The sequence below is a fragment of the Leptonychotes weddellii genome, chromosome 3, assembly GCF_054177405.1.
Source record: "Leptonychotes weddellii isolate Sample4059 chromosome 3, ASM5417740v2, whole genome shotgun sequence".
Classification (NCBI taxonomy): domain Eukaryota; kingdom Metazoa; phylum Chordata; class Mammalia; order Carnivora; family Phocidae; genus Leptonychotes; species Leptonychotes weddellii.
In genome coordinates this window covers 2,508,033-2,522,332 of record NC_138371.1, presented here as the reverse complement: position 1 = coordinate 2,522,332, position 14,300 = coordinate 2,508,033, and the positions used below count along the sequence as shown (strand labels likewise).

The 14,300-nt window shown below is 61.7% G+C and overlaps 1 protein-coding gene across 1 annotated transcript; it reads left to right on the top strand.

Moving 5' to 3' along the window:
- The first annotated feature begins 5,252 nt into the window (after window positions 1-5,252).
- On the top strand, window positions 5,253-14,294 carry ERFE (erythroferrone). The gene is made up of 8 exons (XM_081813279.1): window positions 5,253-5,447; window positions 7,741-7,863; window positions 9,082-9,184; window positions 10,327-10,571; window positions 10,657-10,765; window positions 10,847-10,937; window positions 11,765-11,843; window positions 13,055-14,294. The coding sequence occupies exons 1-8, from the start codon at window positions 5,253-5,255 to the stop codon at window positions 13,151-13,153; spliced, it is 1,044 nt and encodes a 347-aa protein (XP_081669405.1). The 3' UTR covers window positions 13,154-14,294.
- Window positions 14,295-14,300: the final 6 nt, after the last annotated feature.

The following is a 14,300-nucleotide window of genomic DNA, read 5'->3' as shown; positions in this document are numbered from 1 at the left end:
ACTGGTCAAATGACAGTTCACTGTTGTCAATTCAGACCACGGTTCCAGTTGGCTGGTTGACCAGTTGGCCCAGGGGAAAGTAGGCGTTTCAACCAGGAATTTGTCTGTGACTTAAGAAAGGGTGGTTACAGCCACGTGCAAGGTAAGGATGTCCACTCCTCCAGGGCTGTGTCATTAGTCTTTGATCCCCAGGACCCCCCAGCCCGCAGTATGGCTACTGTTGTTGCGTGTGCATCTGATTCTGCTGGGCGCCCGGAGCAGGCACACGGGAGGGTGGCCAGGTATGACGCTGATTAACTGAAGAGGGAAGCGGGCTTCAGAGAGAACCTTCATGGAGGACGTCATTTCCTATTTGGAATAAGCACCCTGGGGGCCAGCAGGGTTTCCTCAACGCTGATAGTCAGTCCAAGGGCTTTTCAGGGCAGGGGCTGGGGGCCATTGAGATCACAATCACATTTAAGAATATAATTCTTCTCCAGGCGCCTGGGTAGCTCAGTTGGTTAAGCAACTGCTTTCAGCTCAGGTCATGATCCTGGAGTCCCGGGATCAAGTCCCACATCGGGCTCCCTGCTCAGCAGAGAGTCTGCTTCTCCCTCTGACCCTCCCCCCTCTCATGTTCTCTCTCTCATTCTCTCTCTCTCTCGCTCTCAAATAAATGAAATCTTTAAAAATATATATAATTCTTCTCAAGATGGCAAGACAGAACTACCCTCTTACATTAAAACTGAAGGCGAGCTAGACTGATTTTTTTTAAGTGAATTAATTGAAAACGTGGAAACAATGAGCAGACAATAAGCCAAGAGACACTCTGGGTAGAAGTGAGAAAGGACCCTTCCCCTGTGGGGGCTGAGGTTGCCCACAGACTTGTCCGGGATGTGCATGGCTTAGTCCCAGCACTCGCCCCTGTGCCTGGCACGCAGCAGGAATGGAGTAACTCTTCATTGCATGAGCTACTGACCCCAAGTTGCAAAGGCCGGACGAGTGACCTTGGGCCAGTCCCAAGATCTCAGGCTCAGTTTCTTCATCTGTGCAATGGGGATAATCACACGATTTGAGAATTAGATGATGTCATGTGTTTGGAAAGTTCCAGTAAGCTGCAAAAGTCGCCTGCCTGGACATTGAGAGGCCACACAACAAGTTGACTTCAGGCTCCCACTGTTTTCAGGGGCAAAGGGAGCTTTTATTCCCATGACTTCATCGGCAAAGGTCCTTCTTTGGAGGAAAAGAGAAGAGTGGGAACAGCTTGAGTACAGCAGGCTGATGGGAAGCCAGGGCTGAGGCCGTGACATGAGGGCCCAAGAATGAGGATTAAGTTTCAGCCGAGCATGAGGGTGCATGGGGGAGGCCACCTCGGGCTCCGTCTGGGCTCCTTTCTGTGGCCACTCATTCCATACTTCCACCCTGGGATCCGTGACCTCAGCCCGGATGCTGCCCCTGTTCCGACTCCAGGGGCTGCTGCTGCAGGGGGACAAGCTGTCTGGAATCACCAGAACCCAGTTTCTACTGGTCCTTGATCTGTGTGATCCTTGCCTAACCCCCACCCTCCTCTGGGTGGATTTCATTTCTGAAATGGGACCCCAGAACATGGAGGGAGCCCCACCGAAAGGTCCTGGCCCTCTGTGCTCTCCAGCCCCAGAGCCAGGCTGCGTCATCACCTCGGGACAGTGTGTTGGGAGGCTGTATTAGCACCAGAACAGATTTGATTTGGGTCCTCTGGCAGGGCCCATGACATCACTAGGATTGTTCACTGTTTGAGAAAATAACTGCTTTTCACATGGCAACAGCTCCTGTCCTCAAAGCTGGCCTCATGCGGGCTAGGGCCCCGCACTGTGAGGTGGAAATGAAGTCACATGAACATCTTAAGGATCACATGCCCCAAATTGGATCCTTCCATTCCCAGAAGGCCCCAGTATTTCCAAAGGTGACAGAGCCCGAGCTTCACCTTTCCACAGTGTAGGTTGGGCCAAATGGCATCGGGCCCTGAGAGCAGTATGCATCACGTTCCTGCACAGAATATCCAGGCCAGCCACCCAGAATTGGGGCACCCAAGCAACCTGGCCTCCATGCTGAGGGTCTTGGCTTTGCCTGCTCACACCTCACTTATGAGTGGGATCCCAGACAGGCTCAGGGGCAACAGCCATTATGCCCACTCTGTAGTCCAGCAAACTGAGTCTCGGAGAGATGAATGCCTAAAGGAGGGCCTCCTCCAAAGCCAAATATGACTTTTGCTCCAGATGGCCAAGCAAGAACCAGGTTTGCTGAGCAGGCCCACTGCCGGGTTGGTCTATCCTGTGCTCCAATCATGCTCTGCCTGGAGCCTCTGTCTTCACATCCGTCTGAAGGCAGCCCCCCATGACATGGTGCTGATGGCCTAAGCCAGGGACCTTTACAACTTAGGCAGCCTAGAAGGCAAGCAGGCCTCACCCATGGCCCTGCACAGTGCCCACCATGACCTCAGCTCACCCTAGAGCAGGCCCCAGAGCCAGGTGTGCATTGATCCCAGCTCTCAAGCAAGAAAACTAGAAGAAAACTCCAAGGATCTCTGGAACAAACTGGCCACCATCAGCAGCGAGGCAGAGTCAGGGTCTGCAAGTGGCCCCCAAGAGAAGCCTCTTCCCTCCCCCCATGCAGGGCTGCCCCCATGGCATTCCACCTACCACCCAAGGTTGGAATGCTCTGTGGGTGAGCTCACTGGGTTCAAGAGTGGCCAGCCACACGTGTTTCCCTGGACCTCCCAGCCAGACCCCCTCGGGAAATCCCACGCCTATGGGTATTGGCTTGCTTTAGGGAAAGGACAGGGCCACATTTTCATCAAGAACCTTCAAGCTCATCATGTAGCTCATATTTCCCACTATCCAGAATAAGAAGGACCATAATGGCCAAGAGGTGTGATTGTGAAGATGGGACCATGCCCAGTGGGCAAGAAGGCCTGGCCCTGGCCCCGAACCCCGGCTGGGTGTCCCTACATAAGCCACCCGCCTCGCGGGGCTAGTCCGTGTGGTCTCCGTGTGGTCGGTGAAAAGCGGAGGAGGGGCTGGGTGTGGACGTGTGTTTTCAGAAACATGAAATGACCGTTCGCAAGCTCCATCTCCCGGGGCCAGGAGCCTCTCTCTACCAGCAGATTGGTAGAGAGAACACGCCCCACACTTGGCGTCCTATGGACTCAGATAAAGTCTTCCTGAATAAATGAAACTGAACAAAATTATAATAGTTAACACTGAGGCCCATGTCCCAGCACAAACATGTCATTACAAAGTTCTACACACCCAGCTTCCTAACAGACTTTCCTTGGGGGACCAGAAATGAGAACCCACCCAAGAAATCCTTAATTCTCTGAAGTCATTACAACAGCCTCAGCCAATTTGATTCCTTATTAGCGACAAACAGTTGAATGTTTGCAGATGAAAGAAGTTCATGTATTTTGTTGAGTGCATATTACAAGCCAGTGTTTACCAAATGTCTTCTTGGGGATCTGCAGTTTCTATAGGAATTTCAAATTTTTCATTCTACTGATAATTAAAAAAAATTTTTTTTTTCAAGATACAGACAGAACTTCTCTGTTGCAGTCTTAATTTGCCTCCGAAAGATACCCCACAGAATAAGTATGTGGGACACACTGACCCCTGGGGGAAAGACTCTCAGGGTAGGCAGGGTATTTGGTTTGTTTAAACACCCTCCCCCCAAAAAACCCCAACTCTATCACCATACTCACCTCCTAAAGGAAAAGAGGCAGGGTCACAGAACAATGAACACCTAATACCAGGCTTTTTCTAAAGTATGAAATATTTCCTGTGCCCCCCACAGCCCCCCACCTCTCCCCCTCCCCCGTCAGGCACAGGAAGCCAGCCTCTGAAACAGTGCAGGAGTGGGGGGCTCCTGGCTGGGGACTTCCCATGACCCCTCCCCCTGGCTAGGGAGGGCGCCACTGGCTTTCAGTTCCCAGTGTCTGTGAAATACAACAGGGTGAGGCCTCTTCTCTTCTGAAGAGGTGGAAATCATCTCCTGATGGGGGTGGCAGGCCCTTGGAAGCATGTCCCTCAGCTGCGCCTTCTGCTCGTGAACAAAGGACGTGGTGTGCCCACCAGGTGTGGGCGCCTCAGTGCTGCCCTCCTGCCTTCTGCTGCAGACGGAGAGGCAGTGGGCGTGGAATAGAACAAAGCAGCCCAGAGGGGGTGGGGGGGCCGGCTGGAGGAGCCTGGAGTTCAGGCCTGCAGGATCTGGGTCCCCCCCTCCAGCAGGGCCCTGGGCTGGGCCTTGGGATCTAGCCCCCGCGCCTGGCGAGGTCACCACAGGGCTCGGTCCTCCCAGCCTGAGCCCTGGTTCAACCACATCAGCGCAGGGTGGCTGACCCAGGATTCCTTCTGAGCACCGGGATGGGGAAGGCAGCCCACTCTGAGGTTAGGGCACCCCAACCACGGGGAGAAGGCAGCCCCGGAAGAGGGGTCCCCACATGGGAAAGAGGCACTGGGGAGGGTCTTGGAGTGTCTTCCTGCTTGGATGTACTAAACCTGTGTTGGTGGGGTCTGGACCTCACAGGGTGCCACCAGGATAAGCCTCGTGGTCCCCACAGGCCTCAGAGCGGAACAGATGGGAGAAGGGCTGCCCACAGGCTCAGAGGAGGGAGGCGACCCGGCTGCCCGGAGAGAAAATGGTGTCGAGAGGGCAGAGGGTCCAGGTTCAGATGAAGGGTCACCCCGGCTCTCCTGAGAAGAAGAGCTGACAGCGCAAAGGGAGGGGCCACGGGGCCTGGAGATGGAGCGCAGACCCGCTCAACAGGACTGGGGGCTCCAGCCAACGCGAGAGAGCCCTCCCTGCGCCCCTGTTGGCCCCCCTAGTCCCCTCCTCGTAGCCCCACCCTACTCCGTGCCCCTCTTTCCCACCCCGCGCCCCGCCCTGCACGCCCCCCTCTGCTGCAGCGTCCCCTCCCTCCCCACTCTCCGCCTCCCGGCGCTACACACACACACACACACACACACACACACACACACACAGGCACAGAAGCAGACACACAGGCGCGCACACGCACACGCACACGTACACATACAGGTAGACTTAGGCACACACCCGGGCACACAGACACACGCGCGCGCGCGCGCGCGCGGCCATGCAGACGCTGCAGTTCCCGCCGGGGCCGGCAGGGGGCGCAGGCCCGTGACGCGCGGCGGGCGAGGCGGGGGATTCAAGCGCGTTATAAGGCGCGGAGCGGGAGCGCGATCCCGAGACGTCGGAGGCCAGAGGGACCCGCCGCCCGCATGGCCCCCGCCCGCCGCCCCGCCGGGGCCCGCCTGCTGCTCGTCTGTGCTGGCCTGCTGGCCGCCGCCGCAGGCCTCGGCTCTCCGGAGCCCCGCGAGCCCGCGGACAGCCGCGCCCGCCAGGAGCCGGGCCCCGGGAACGAGCTGCCCGCGGGCCCCGGGGAGAGCCGCGCCGGGCCGCCCGCCCGCCCGTCGGTAAGAAGCCGCGGCCTTCCTGCGCGCGCCGGGCCTCAGTTTCCCCAGCCCGAGTCCGCAGCCCCCTGAGGTCCGGGTGCCCTAAGGGCGGAGGGCGCTTGCTTCGGGCGGTGGGAGGCGCGGCGTCGCGGGCAGGGACCTGGGCTGACCCGGGTGTCGTCCTGTCTGAAGTGGGGATGGAAGCGGGGCTTAGCTTGCGGGGCTGGGGGAGACACAGGCCGTCTGGACGCGGCCCCTCTGCGCAGCCAGCCGGCCTTCACCTGGGCTTTGGGGTAGTTCGTGCAACATTCTGCCAGCCCAGGTAAAACGCCTGGGGGTGGGGGAGGCAGAAGGAAGTTGGGAAGTGAATAAAACGTAAATAACTTGGTTCTCCTGGAATTGGGAAGAACCTGGTTGTAAAAGTGTGAGCCAATTACTGGCCACCCTCCCCCCAATCTATTAGGTGAAGTTCTGTCTGAAAAACAAATCCAAAGAAGTGCCTCCCTTTGGGTCTGGGGAGTATGGGGGCCTGTGACTTCTGACCATGAAGGGGTGATTTTTCGTTCTGCCCTGTTCCTTCCTGTGAGGGCAGTGACGAGTGGTCAAGGTGGGGGAAGTGGGGCTCGGGGGCTTCCGAGGAGCCCTCAATGTGGGTGGGGCCTTTCAGACAGGGAGGGGAGAGGGCCCTCAGGGAAGCTGCTTAGGGGCAGTGCGGGGGACTTGGAGCGACAAAGTCCAAGGATACCTCTAAAGAGGGTGAAGGTGGCAGCCAGCCCTGGGGCTCCCTGGGAGGAGCCTCTCCCAAGTCCTCCTCCCCACCCCTGGAAGCCAAGGAAGGCAAACCCCACCCAGACAATTGGCCACACCTTCTGGAGGAGGGAGATGTCAGGATAGTCCCCAGGAGGCAAGGGGCCTTCTGTGCTTCCAGGAGGGGTTCTGGCCTTGGACTGTCTTTGGGGGACAACGTGGTAGCAGAGGCTCCCCACCTCCTTTCTGAGAGCCCCTCAAGGCTGGAGCCCTCGGTGGGGCCAGGACCGCTGCCCAGCACCCACCCACAGGCCTGTCTGCTGGGGCTGCAGGCTGACATGGTTCCACCTGTTTCTGCTCCCCCCAAACCAAACTGGGGTCCGAGTCCAGCTGGGGGGTCAGCTTGGTGCGCCCATCCAGCCTGTGTGGAATACTCCCAGCATGTGTGCCCGCCAAAGGCAGCGTGAGGCCGTAAAGCGGAATCCAGTCCTGTGTCCACGGCGCGCAAAGCAGCAGGACAGCACGTGGCAGGGCCCAGCACCCAGCAGGTCGTGGGGAGGCCCTGGGCACTCTGAGGCCTTCCTCTGTCCAACCCCAGGCTCCTCTGACATGGAAAGCCCTGTCTCCCCCCACCCCCGTAGCACACGGGCTCCCAAAGGGAGGTCCCGGGCCCTGCAGAGCGGCCAGGAGACCGCTGGCCCTGGCTCTGACGGAAGGTCCTGGCCGGCTCGAAAACCCCGGGTCCTTCCATCGGCCACCTGCACTGGTGCTCATGCCCTCATCTGAGCCCTCGAGCTGATTTCCTTCCCAGCTGGAGGCCTTGCCTAGAGCCCAGACTACCTGAAGTCCACTGACTAATGGGCCAAAGGCCTCTCCCTGGAAGGCACCTCCTGGAATTTTCCTCAGTGTGAGGACTGGTCAGAATGCAGCATGTGGGGGAATGGACGTTTCTGGAATCATCACTGTCCTTGTTTTGGAGGTCCTGGAGAAGCCGAGTGACTCAGTGCAGGGGCCTTGGGTCATAACATAGCAGTGCGAGGCCACCAGCCCTCCAACCATCTTGTACCGCAAGCTGCGGCTACCCCAAGGGCCGAAATGGGCGTCCCTGGAACATCAGTGGGGGCCGCACAGGGGGCCCTGATGGTCACAGTCGCCTCTTCCCTGGCACTTGTGAGTCTGTTGGTCCGATCCTCCTGGTGAGTCTCCCAGGGTGGTGTGTTCACTGCAGCTCCCACGGAGGGAGGCCACAAGAGGCCAGGCAGCCCAGCCACGCCAGGGTTCTCACTTCTCGCCTGCTATGGAGCTCTGCACCCCATCTTCCTCCACCCACAAAGTCTTCTCGCACAGCGCCCCGGCCATGGTGTGGCCTGGTCGTCCTGCATGCGTCAGGAGGGAGGGAAGCACGGATGGGGGGCTGTGCTGCCTCGGAGGGCACCGCTGTTGACACGGACAGGGGTCCGAGGGCGCTGAAGGCCCGTCCCGCACGGTGACGTCCTGAAAAGTTCCATCTGTTTGGCGGGCACCCACTGGGGGAGGCGAACCAACCCGGGGGCCGGCTGTGTTCCAGGAGCCCACCACCGAGGGAGCACGTAACTTCGACCCCAGGGATGCCTGGATGCTCTTCATCAGGCAGAGTGACAAAGGTGTCAACGGCAAGAGGGGAGGCAGAGGCAAGGCCAGGAAGCTGAAGGTGAGCACAAGAGCTCCAGCTCTGTGTGTGTGTTTCCTGTGGGGGGGCGGGCACGGCAAGCAGGGGGCCTCCACCTGCGGGCCCCCCACGCACTGCCAGCCCACCACCATCACCCCCTTGCACCCCTCACCAGCCCCACTGGCGCACCCTGAGCCTTGCCAGCGAGGACAGACCCTCCCCCTTGGCCTGGGGTCAGAGAGCCCAGAAAGTGCCAAGCTGGGGGGGCCCAGGTGACCCTGAGTTTGAGGCTTGTACCTATCATTTTTCCTGCACCCCTAGAAAGCTAGGCAACCCCATCAGCCACCCCCCTTTCTCTTCCCTCTGTATCCTAGTGAGGGAGGCCTGGGCTGGCCTAGGGGGGCAGTCAGGGACCGAGCTGGGGGGCTGCAGTAAGGCTGGAGTGACACACCGTCTGGCTCCCAGGAGGTGGGGAGCCTGGGGACCCTGCATGCTGTGGGGTTCCAACTGTCGTTCAGCCTAGCCAGAACCCTGGCACCTGGTCCTGATGTCTACCTGTCCCCTGGGATGGGGAGCTCTGAGCTAGGGCTGTGTTGCTCACACTGGGTTTGGGCTTCTCTGCCAACCGCCCCGCCCAGGGCTGGCCTCTCCCTGCCCCGGGTCGGCCCCAACACTGGAGTGCCGGGCTCTGGGCCTGAGGCAGGTGGCCTGCTGGGCTGTCACCATGGCCTCGCCTCACTGCCACCCCTTGGAGCCACCTGGCCCCACCCCAAGCTAAGCTGGGGCTCCCCTGTGCCCTTCCTTGCGGGGGACTGACTTGCTCCTGTGTTGGGGTCCCACCCCAGCCCAGGTGGGCTCCCTGAGGGCCCCAGGCCCCGGCGCAGGGTCAGGCACAGTGAGAACCTGCTGACCTCGGCTGACCTGCGGTGTCCCTCTCTCCCTCTTTCCCTCCATCTGGGAACCCCTCTGTGTCCCCACTTGGGGTCCTTGCCTGCTTGGAGCCCCCCCCAGGGGCCCCACCACCCCAGCCAGCCCTGGGCCTCAGGCACAATCCAGTCTGCACACTCAGAGCTGGTGGCTTTCAAAGTGGAGCCTTACTGTCTCTGCAGAGGAGTCTGAGGCCCAGAGGCTGACCTCCGCCCCACAGGGCAAAGCAGGACCCCCTCTTGCCTGCCTCTTAGTGGCAAGAGCTTGCAAAGGGGTCCCAGCAGTCCCCTGCCTCCCTGCTCAGTTAGCCTCACTGCTGAGGTTCCTTTTCAGCTTGGCCTGCCAGGGCCCCCAGGGCCCCCCGGCCCCCAGGGCCCCCCTGGTCCCATCGTCCCTCCTGAGGTACTGCTGAAGGAGTTCCAGCTGCTGCTGAAAGGTAGGGGGAGTGCACCTGTGGGGACACACACCCCCTCGGTGTGCGTGCAGCCGCGGGAGGGTCTCCCGGGGGAGCCGAGGTGGCTAGATATCCCCCCATCGGCCAGCACTCAAGGAGGCCCCTCTGTGCTGGGCTCAGGGGCGGGGGTTGGCAGGAGTGTGGTAAGAAGGAGGCTTCACAGAGATGGTGGACTTGGCACTCAGTGTTGCGCGGGGGCTCGGGGACCAGCACCCATGCCCCCTCTGGGAGTCAGGTGAGCCCAGCCAAGGCCAGGACACCTGTACCCCACCCCGGCCAAGTGAGGATCGTCGGGAAGGGCTCAGAGGTCCTTAACCTTGCAAAGTGCTCTTCTGATCACAAAGAAACCATGGGGATTTGAGACTCACCCCAGGTGACATGGGCCCCCGACTGAGACCCCAACTTCTTCCCCTGGACCACTGTGTCCCTGCCTGTTCCCGTGGCAGGTGTCAGCGGCCGGCCAAGAGCCCCACGGGGGGCAGGAAGGAGCGTGTAGTGGGCAGCGCAGGTGCGGCCCAAGCTGGGGCCGCTGAGCGGGAGGCGGCAGAGGGAGGGCGGACAGCTGAGCGGAGCTGTCCTGCCCAGGAGCTGGCCCTGCATGTTCACTATGTTTACCAGAGTTCACTTTATTGTGAGAACTACTAAGAGAGCCTTTCCCCCCTTCAATTCAGTGTACTGTTTATTTAAAAAGACCAGCTTCGCAAAGCTAAAGAATCTCCGCGCAGTACTTCCTTACACGCAGCTTCCTTGCAGAAGTGAGCAGGGCCGCTTATATGATTGCTCTCGGGGGCACAGGAGAACTGGAAGCGGAGGAGACAGCAGCGTGAGGGGGAAGCGTGGGGAGGCTGGCGGGGTGAGGCAGGAGAACCCGGGCGACGTGAGGCAGGGCAAGGGTACCGCGAGCTCCCTGCTAGCCAAAGCCTGAAGGGAAGCGGCAGCAGCGCGGGCTCGGGAAGCGGGGCCTGCGGGCCCTGCAGCCCCGGAGGGGTCTCCGCGGATCCCCGGGCGTGGACCAGCGCGTTGGTCGGCTGCCGTGGGCAGCGGGCTCCCAGCGCGCGGCAGGGCGGGTTCCGAGCAAGGGGCAGGGGCACGGGCGGGCGCGGCCACGGCTAGCTCTGCGGCAGGCGCGGTGCGGCAGCGCGAGCGCACGGAGCCCGAGCCCTGCACGCGCGGCCCCGCCGACGGCACGGCCGCCATCCGGGAGAACGAGGAGGCGGCGGCGGGGGACGCGGGCGTGCTGGCGCTGTTGGCGGCGCCCCTGGCCCCGGGCCCGCGGGCGCCGCGCGTCGAGGCCGCCTTCCACGGCCGCCTGCGCCGGGACGCGTCGGTGGAGCGGCGCGCGCTGCACGAGCTGGGCGGCTACTACCTGGTGAGTCCCGGCCGGCGGGCGGGGCGGGGCGGGGGGCGCGGGCGGGCGGCGGGCGGGCCCCGACTGACCTCCGTGCGCCCCGCAGCCGGACGCCGAGGGCGCCTTCCGCCGCGGCCCCGGCCTGAACCTGACCAGCGGCCAGTACACGGCGCCCGTCGCCGGTTTCTACGCGCTCGCCGCCACGCTGCACGCGGGTGAGGCCCGAGGCGGGAGGGGGTCCGCCCCAGCGCGCGTGGCCCCCGGCCGCCCGTGACCGCCCCCGCCTTGCCCCGCAGCGCTCGCCGAGCAGCCCAGGCGGGGGCCGACGCGCCCCCGGGACCGCCTGCGCCTGCTCATCTGCATCCAGTCCCGGTGCCAGCGGAACGCGTGAGTGGGCGCGGGGGGGGGGGACCCCGGCGCCAGACCCGCCCCCACGTGGCCCCCACCCGCGCCCCGTCTGGCTTGGACAGACCCCCTCCTCCATCACCCATCGCCGCCGCACTGTGGCCCCGGGCGATCCCACACCTCTTCCTGGCCTCCCAGTCCCAGCAGGGGTTGGCAGCAGGCCTTCCCTTCCCGGCAAGGGGGCTCCCTGTTCTTAACCCACCGCTTCCCAGCCTCGGGCTCCCCTCACCCCTGCAGGGGGTTGACTGTCACCCAGAGGCACCAGTGGTTCCTCCTCGGAGAGGCCTCTCCTGACCACTGCAGCCCACCACCAGTCTCTCTCCTCGTGGCCGTGGGCTCCCTGACATGATCGCACCCCCCTTTCCTCGCACCTGTGGCCCCCGAGGGCAGCAGCTGCGCCTCTGAACCCCCAGCAGAGCCCAGGCACCCCACAACAGCTGTAGAAGGGAATGAAGTTCAGAACTTCTCATCCTGCGTTCGGAGGCCTGAACCCACGTTTTAGCGTCAGTTGCTGCCACCCGGCCCCAGCCCAGCCCATGTCCTGTTTCCAGCAGAGCCAGGACTTCTCAGCCCCTGGCTTGGGCCCCGGCTTGCCTTTCCCGGCACCCGCAGAACCCCTTTGGCCCTGTGGACACTGTCCTGACTCTTCTTGGGGATCCAGTTCAGCCGCCACCTCCACCAGAACATCTGGCCAAGACAGCTGTTACCACTGCACTTAGCTGGGCCCGTGTTGGTTGCTGGGGTGATCTGTGGGTGAGGTTGGTGGAGCCTGGGGGTGTGGGCTGATCCTCTTTCTGTTTCGGCCACAGCTCCCTGGAGGCTGTCATGGGCCTGGAGGGCAGCAGTGAGCTCTTCACCATCTCGGTCAATGGCGTTCTGTACCTGCAGGTGCGTGGGGCAGGCTTGGGCACGACTGGGGGGTGACCTGGGAGGGAGGGGTGCTGATGGGGGCTCTGGATCTCTGGGAGCAGTGCCGGCAGACTCCGGGCCTGGGAGAGGTTGCGGGCCACACCAGGGGGTTCACGCAGGCTCACGCTTCCCCCAAGCGCTGGCCAGTCCTCCTCAGCAGGCGCTCCGCTGCTCAGTCTGCAGTCGTCAGACCTGCCCATCATCCCACACTGAGGGCAGGTGCTCCGTGTAGGGACTGGTGGCAGAGGGAACGGAGGTTCGCTCCACGCCTGGCCTGGGCCTGTTGAGACTGTGGGAAGCAGGAGGCCTACCTTCTACACAGAACCCTACCTGACAGTCTCTTTCTGGCACTGGGGGGCTTTTGGCAAGGGACTGAGAAACCGATGCGAAGGTGGGATTTACTAAACAAGAAAACCCTGAAGTGCAGATGTATGGAATCACAGCGGGCCCTTCAACAGCACTACACCAGGCCCTGTTCTAAGCTCTTTACGTAAATTATCTGCTTAATTATCATAGTGCTTTGAGGTCGGTAGTACTATTTTTTTGCTTTTTTAAGAAAATGTTATTGAAGTATAGCTGACGTACAGTGTTTCCACTGTTTCTAAATAAGGGAACTAAGGCGGAGAAGGGTTAAGTAATGTGCTCAAGCTCATGTGGAATCGGGGGCCGACTGAGTGCGGCCGGCTGTGGGTGCTGGAAGGCATTCAAGGGTCTGGCCCCAGGTACTGCTGGGGGCCACGTGGTCCACCTGGGGTCCTAAGATGCGGAAGGTGGGTGGGCCCCCAGATTCTGCTTCTCTGGGAGTTCTCAGGGAATGTGCCGCTGTTGCTACGTGGACCACACTTGGAGCAGGCAGGCCAGAGTCCCGGGCCCACGAAGGCTCTGCTAAATGGCTGGAGGCCACCCTCACCCCAGTTTGGAGAACCACATGCAGCAGGGAAACCTGTTTTGGGTCTTGAACCTGTTGCTGGCCCCGAGCAGAGGCTCACCCAGACATATGTGAGCTATGGGAGCAGCGAGCCAGGGAGAAAGCCCTGGAAGAGGGGTCAGAGGCGCCGGGTTTGAGGGCAAGGCCGGCCCAGCCCGGCCCAGCCCGGCCCTGGCCCTGAGAGCTTCGGGGGCTGGTCTGCTTCTGTGTGGGGCGCACGTGCAGGCCAGGAGAACCCGGGCTGACTGTGGCTTCCCTGCAGACGGGCCAGTACACCTCTGTCTTCCTGGACAACGCCAGTGGCTCAGCCCTCACGGTGCACAGCGGCTCCCACTTCAGCGCCGTCCTCCTTGGCGTGTGAGCGGCCACACCGCGCCCTTCGTTTCGCCCAGTGAACGGAAGTGGGGTCCAAACATTCTCTGGGCGGTGTTGGGGTGGCGGAGGCCACACGCAGGACGAGGCCCACTGGAGCCGCCCACACTGGCCACTGCAGGTCAGCCCGGAGGTGGCCGACTACCGGCAGCCCGGGGAGGGGACACGCAAACGGGCAGTCCCAGAACCAGGAGGGATTTCAGGGTGCCGTCTTTCAAAAGAAGAGCCCTGTTGGGCTGTTATTCAGCCCATGTTTCTAGCGGGCTCAGTGCCCAGGAGGACTTGCTTTTGTTCCTGGTTGCAGACCGGTTCCCCTTCTGGCCTATAGGGCAGCTTGCCCAGATGGCCTCAGCCTCTTTGCCTTGGCCCAGCCCCACCTTTTCCATTTTTTTTGGTGTTTTTGTGGGCTGCCGGAACGCCAGCACGGAGGCGAAAGGCTGGTCACCTGCCTGGATGCCCTGCGGGGAGGAGGGGCAGCCTGCACCGGGCCAGAGGGCCTCCCAGGGAGAGCGTGCTGGGCCTACACAGCAGCCTCCCCGTCCCTCCCCTCGTCTCCACCTGGGGCTTCCTGGTCCCCACGTGCATCTCCCCACCGGTGCCTTTGGCCTGGACCTCCTGCAGTGACCACAGGAGTCACACAGCAGCCTCGGGCGCCAGAGTGACACTGGAAAGGGGCTTGTGGGGGGACAGAGTCTAACATGTGCAAGAGAACTCGTAAGTTCACCCTGCAGATGGCCTTTGCAGAGCGCCCTGTGGTCCCCTCACTGCTGTAAAGCCTGTCCTAGACAGGTCCCTCTTCCCATCCCCTAGGAGGCTCTGACTCACCGTTGGGATCCAGCCACCAAACAAAAGATCTAGAACATCTTTGCAGATCAGAGACGAGCAGGCCCTGCCCATCCATCTGAACAGATAAAGCAGAGGCTTCCCATGAGCCAACAACTCCCGCTGCCCACCTGTGGCCCTGCGGGGTCCAGCCAGCTCTGTGGTTCTTCCATGTGTCTCCCCCCTGGGGAGACATGCAGCCCTGAGCTCAGGTGGAGAAGACAGATGGAGATGGTGCCCAGAAAGCTGGTCTTGGTTCTCCAAGACCTAGATCCCGAGTCCACCGTGATGCTGTAACAGTGGTGGGACCTGGG

Bases quoted from the DNA above. Each gene is read 5' to 3' on its own strand.
- ERFE (XM_081813279.1), top strand. From the start codon at position 5,253: ATGGCCCCCGCCCGCCGCCCCGCCGGGGCCCGCCTGCTGCTCGTCTGT. The intron at 5,448-7,740 runs GTAAGAAGCCGC...GCTGTGTTCCAG, and splicing joins GGCCGCCCGCCCGCCCGTCG to GAGCCCACCACCGAGGGAGC. The intron at 10,766-10,846 runs GTGAGGCCCGAG...CTTGCCCCGCAG, and splicing joins CGCCGCCACGCTGCACGCGG to CGCTCGCCGAGCAGCCCAGG.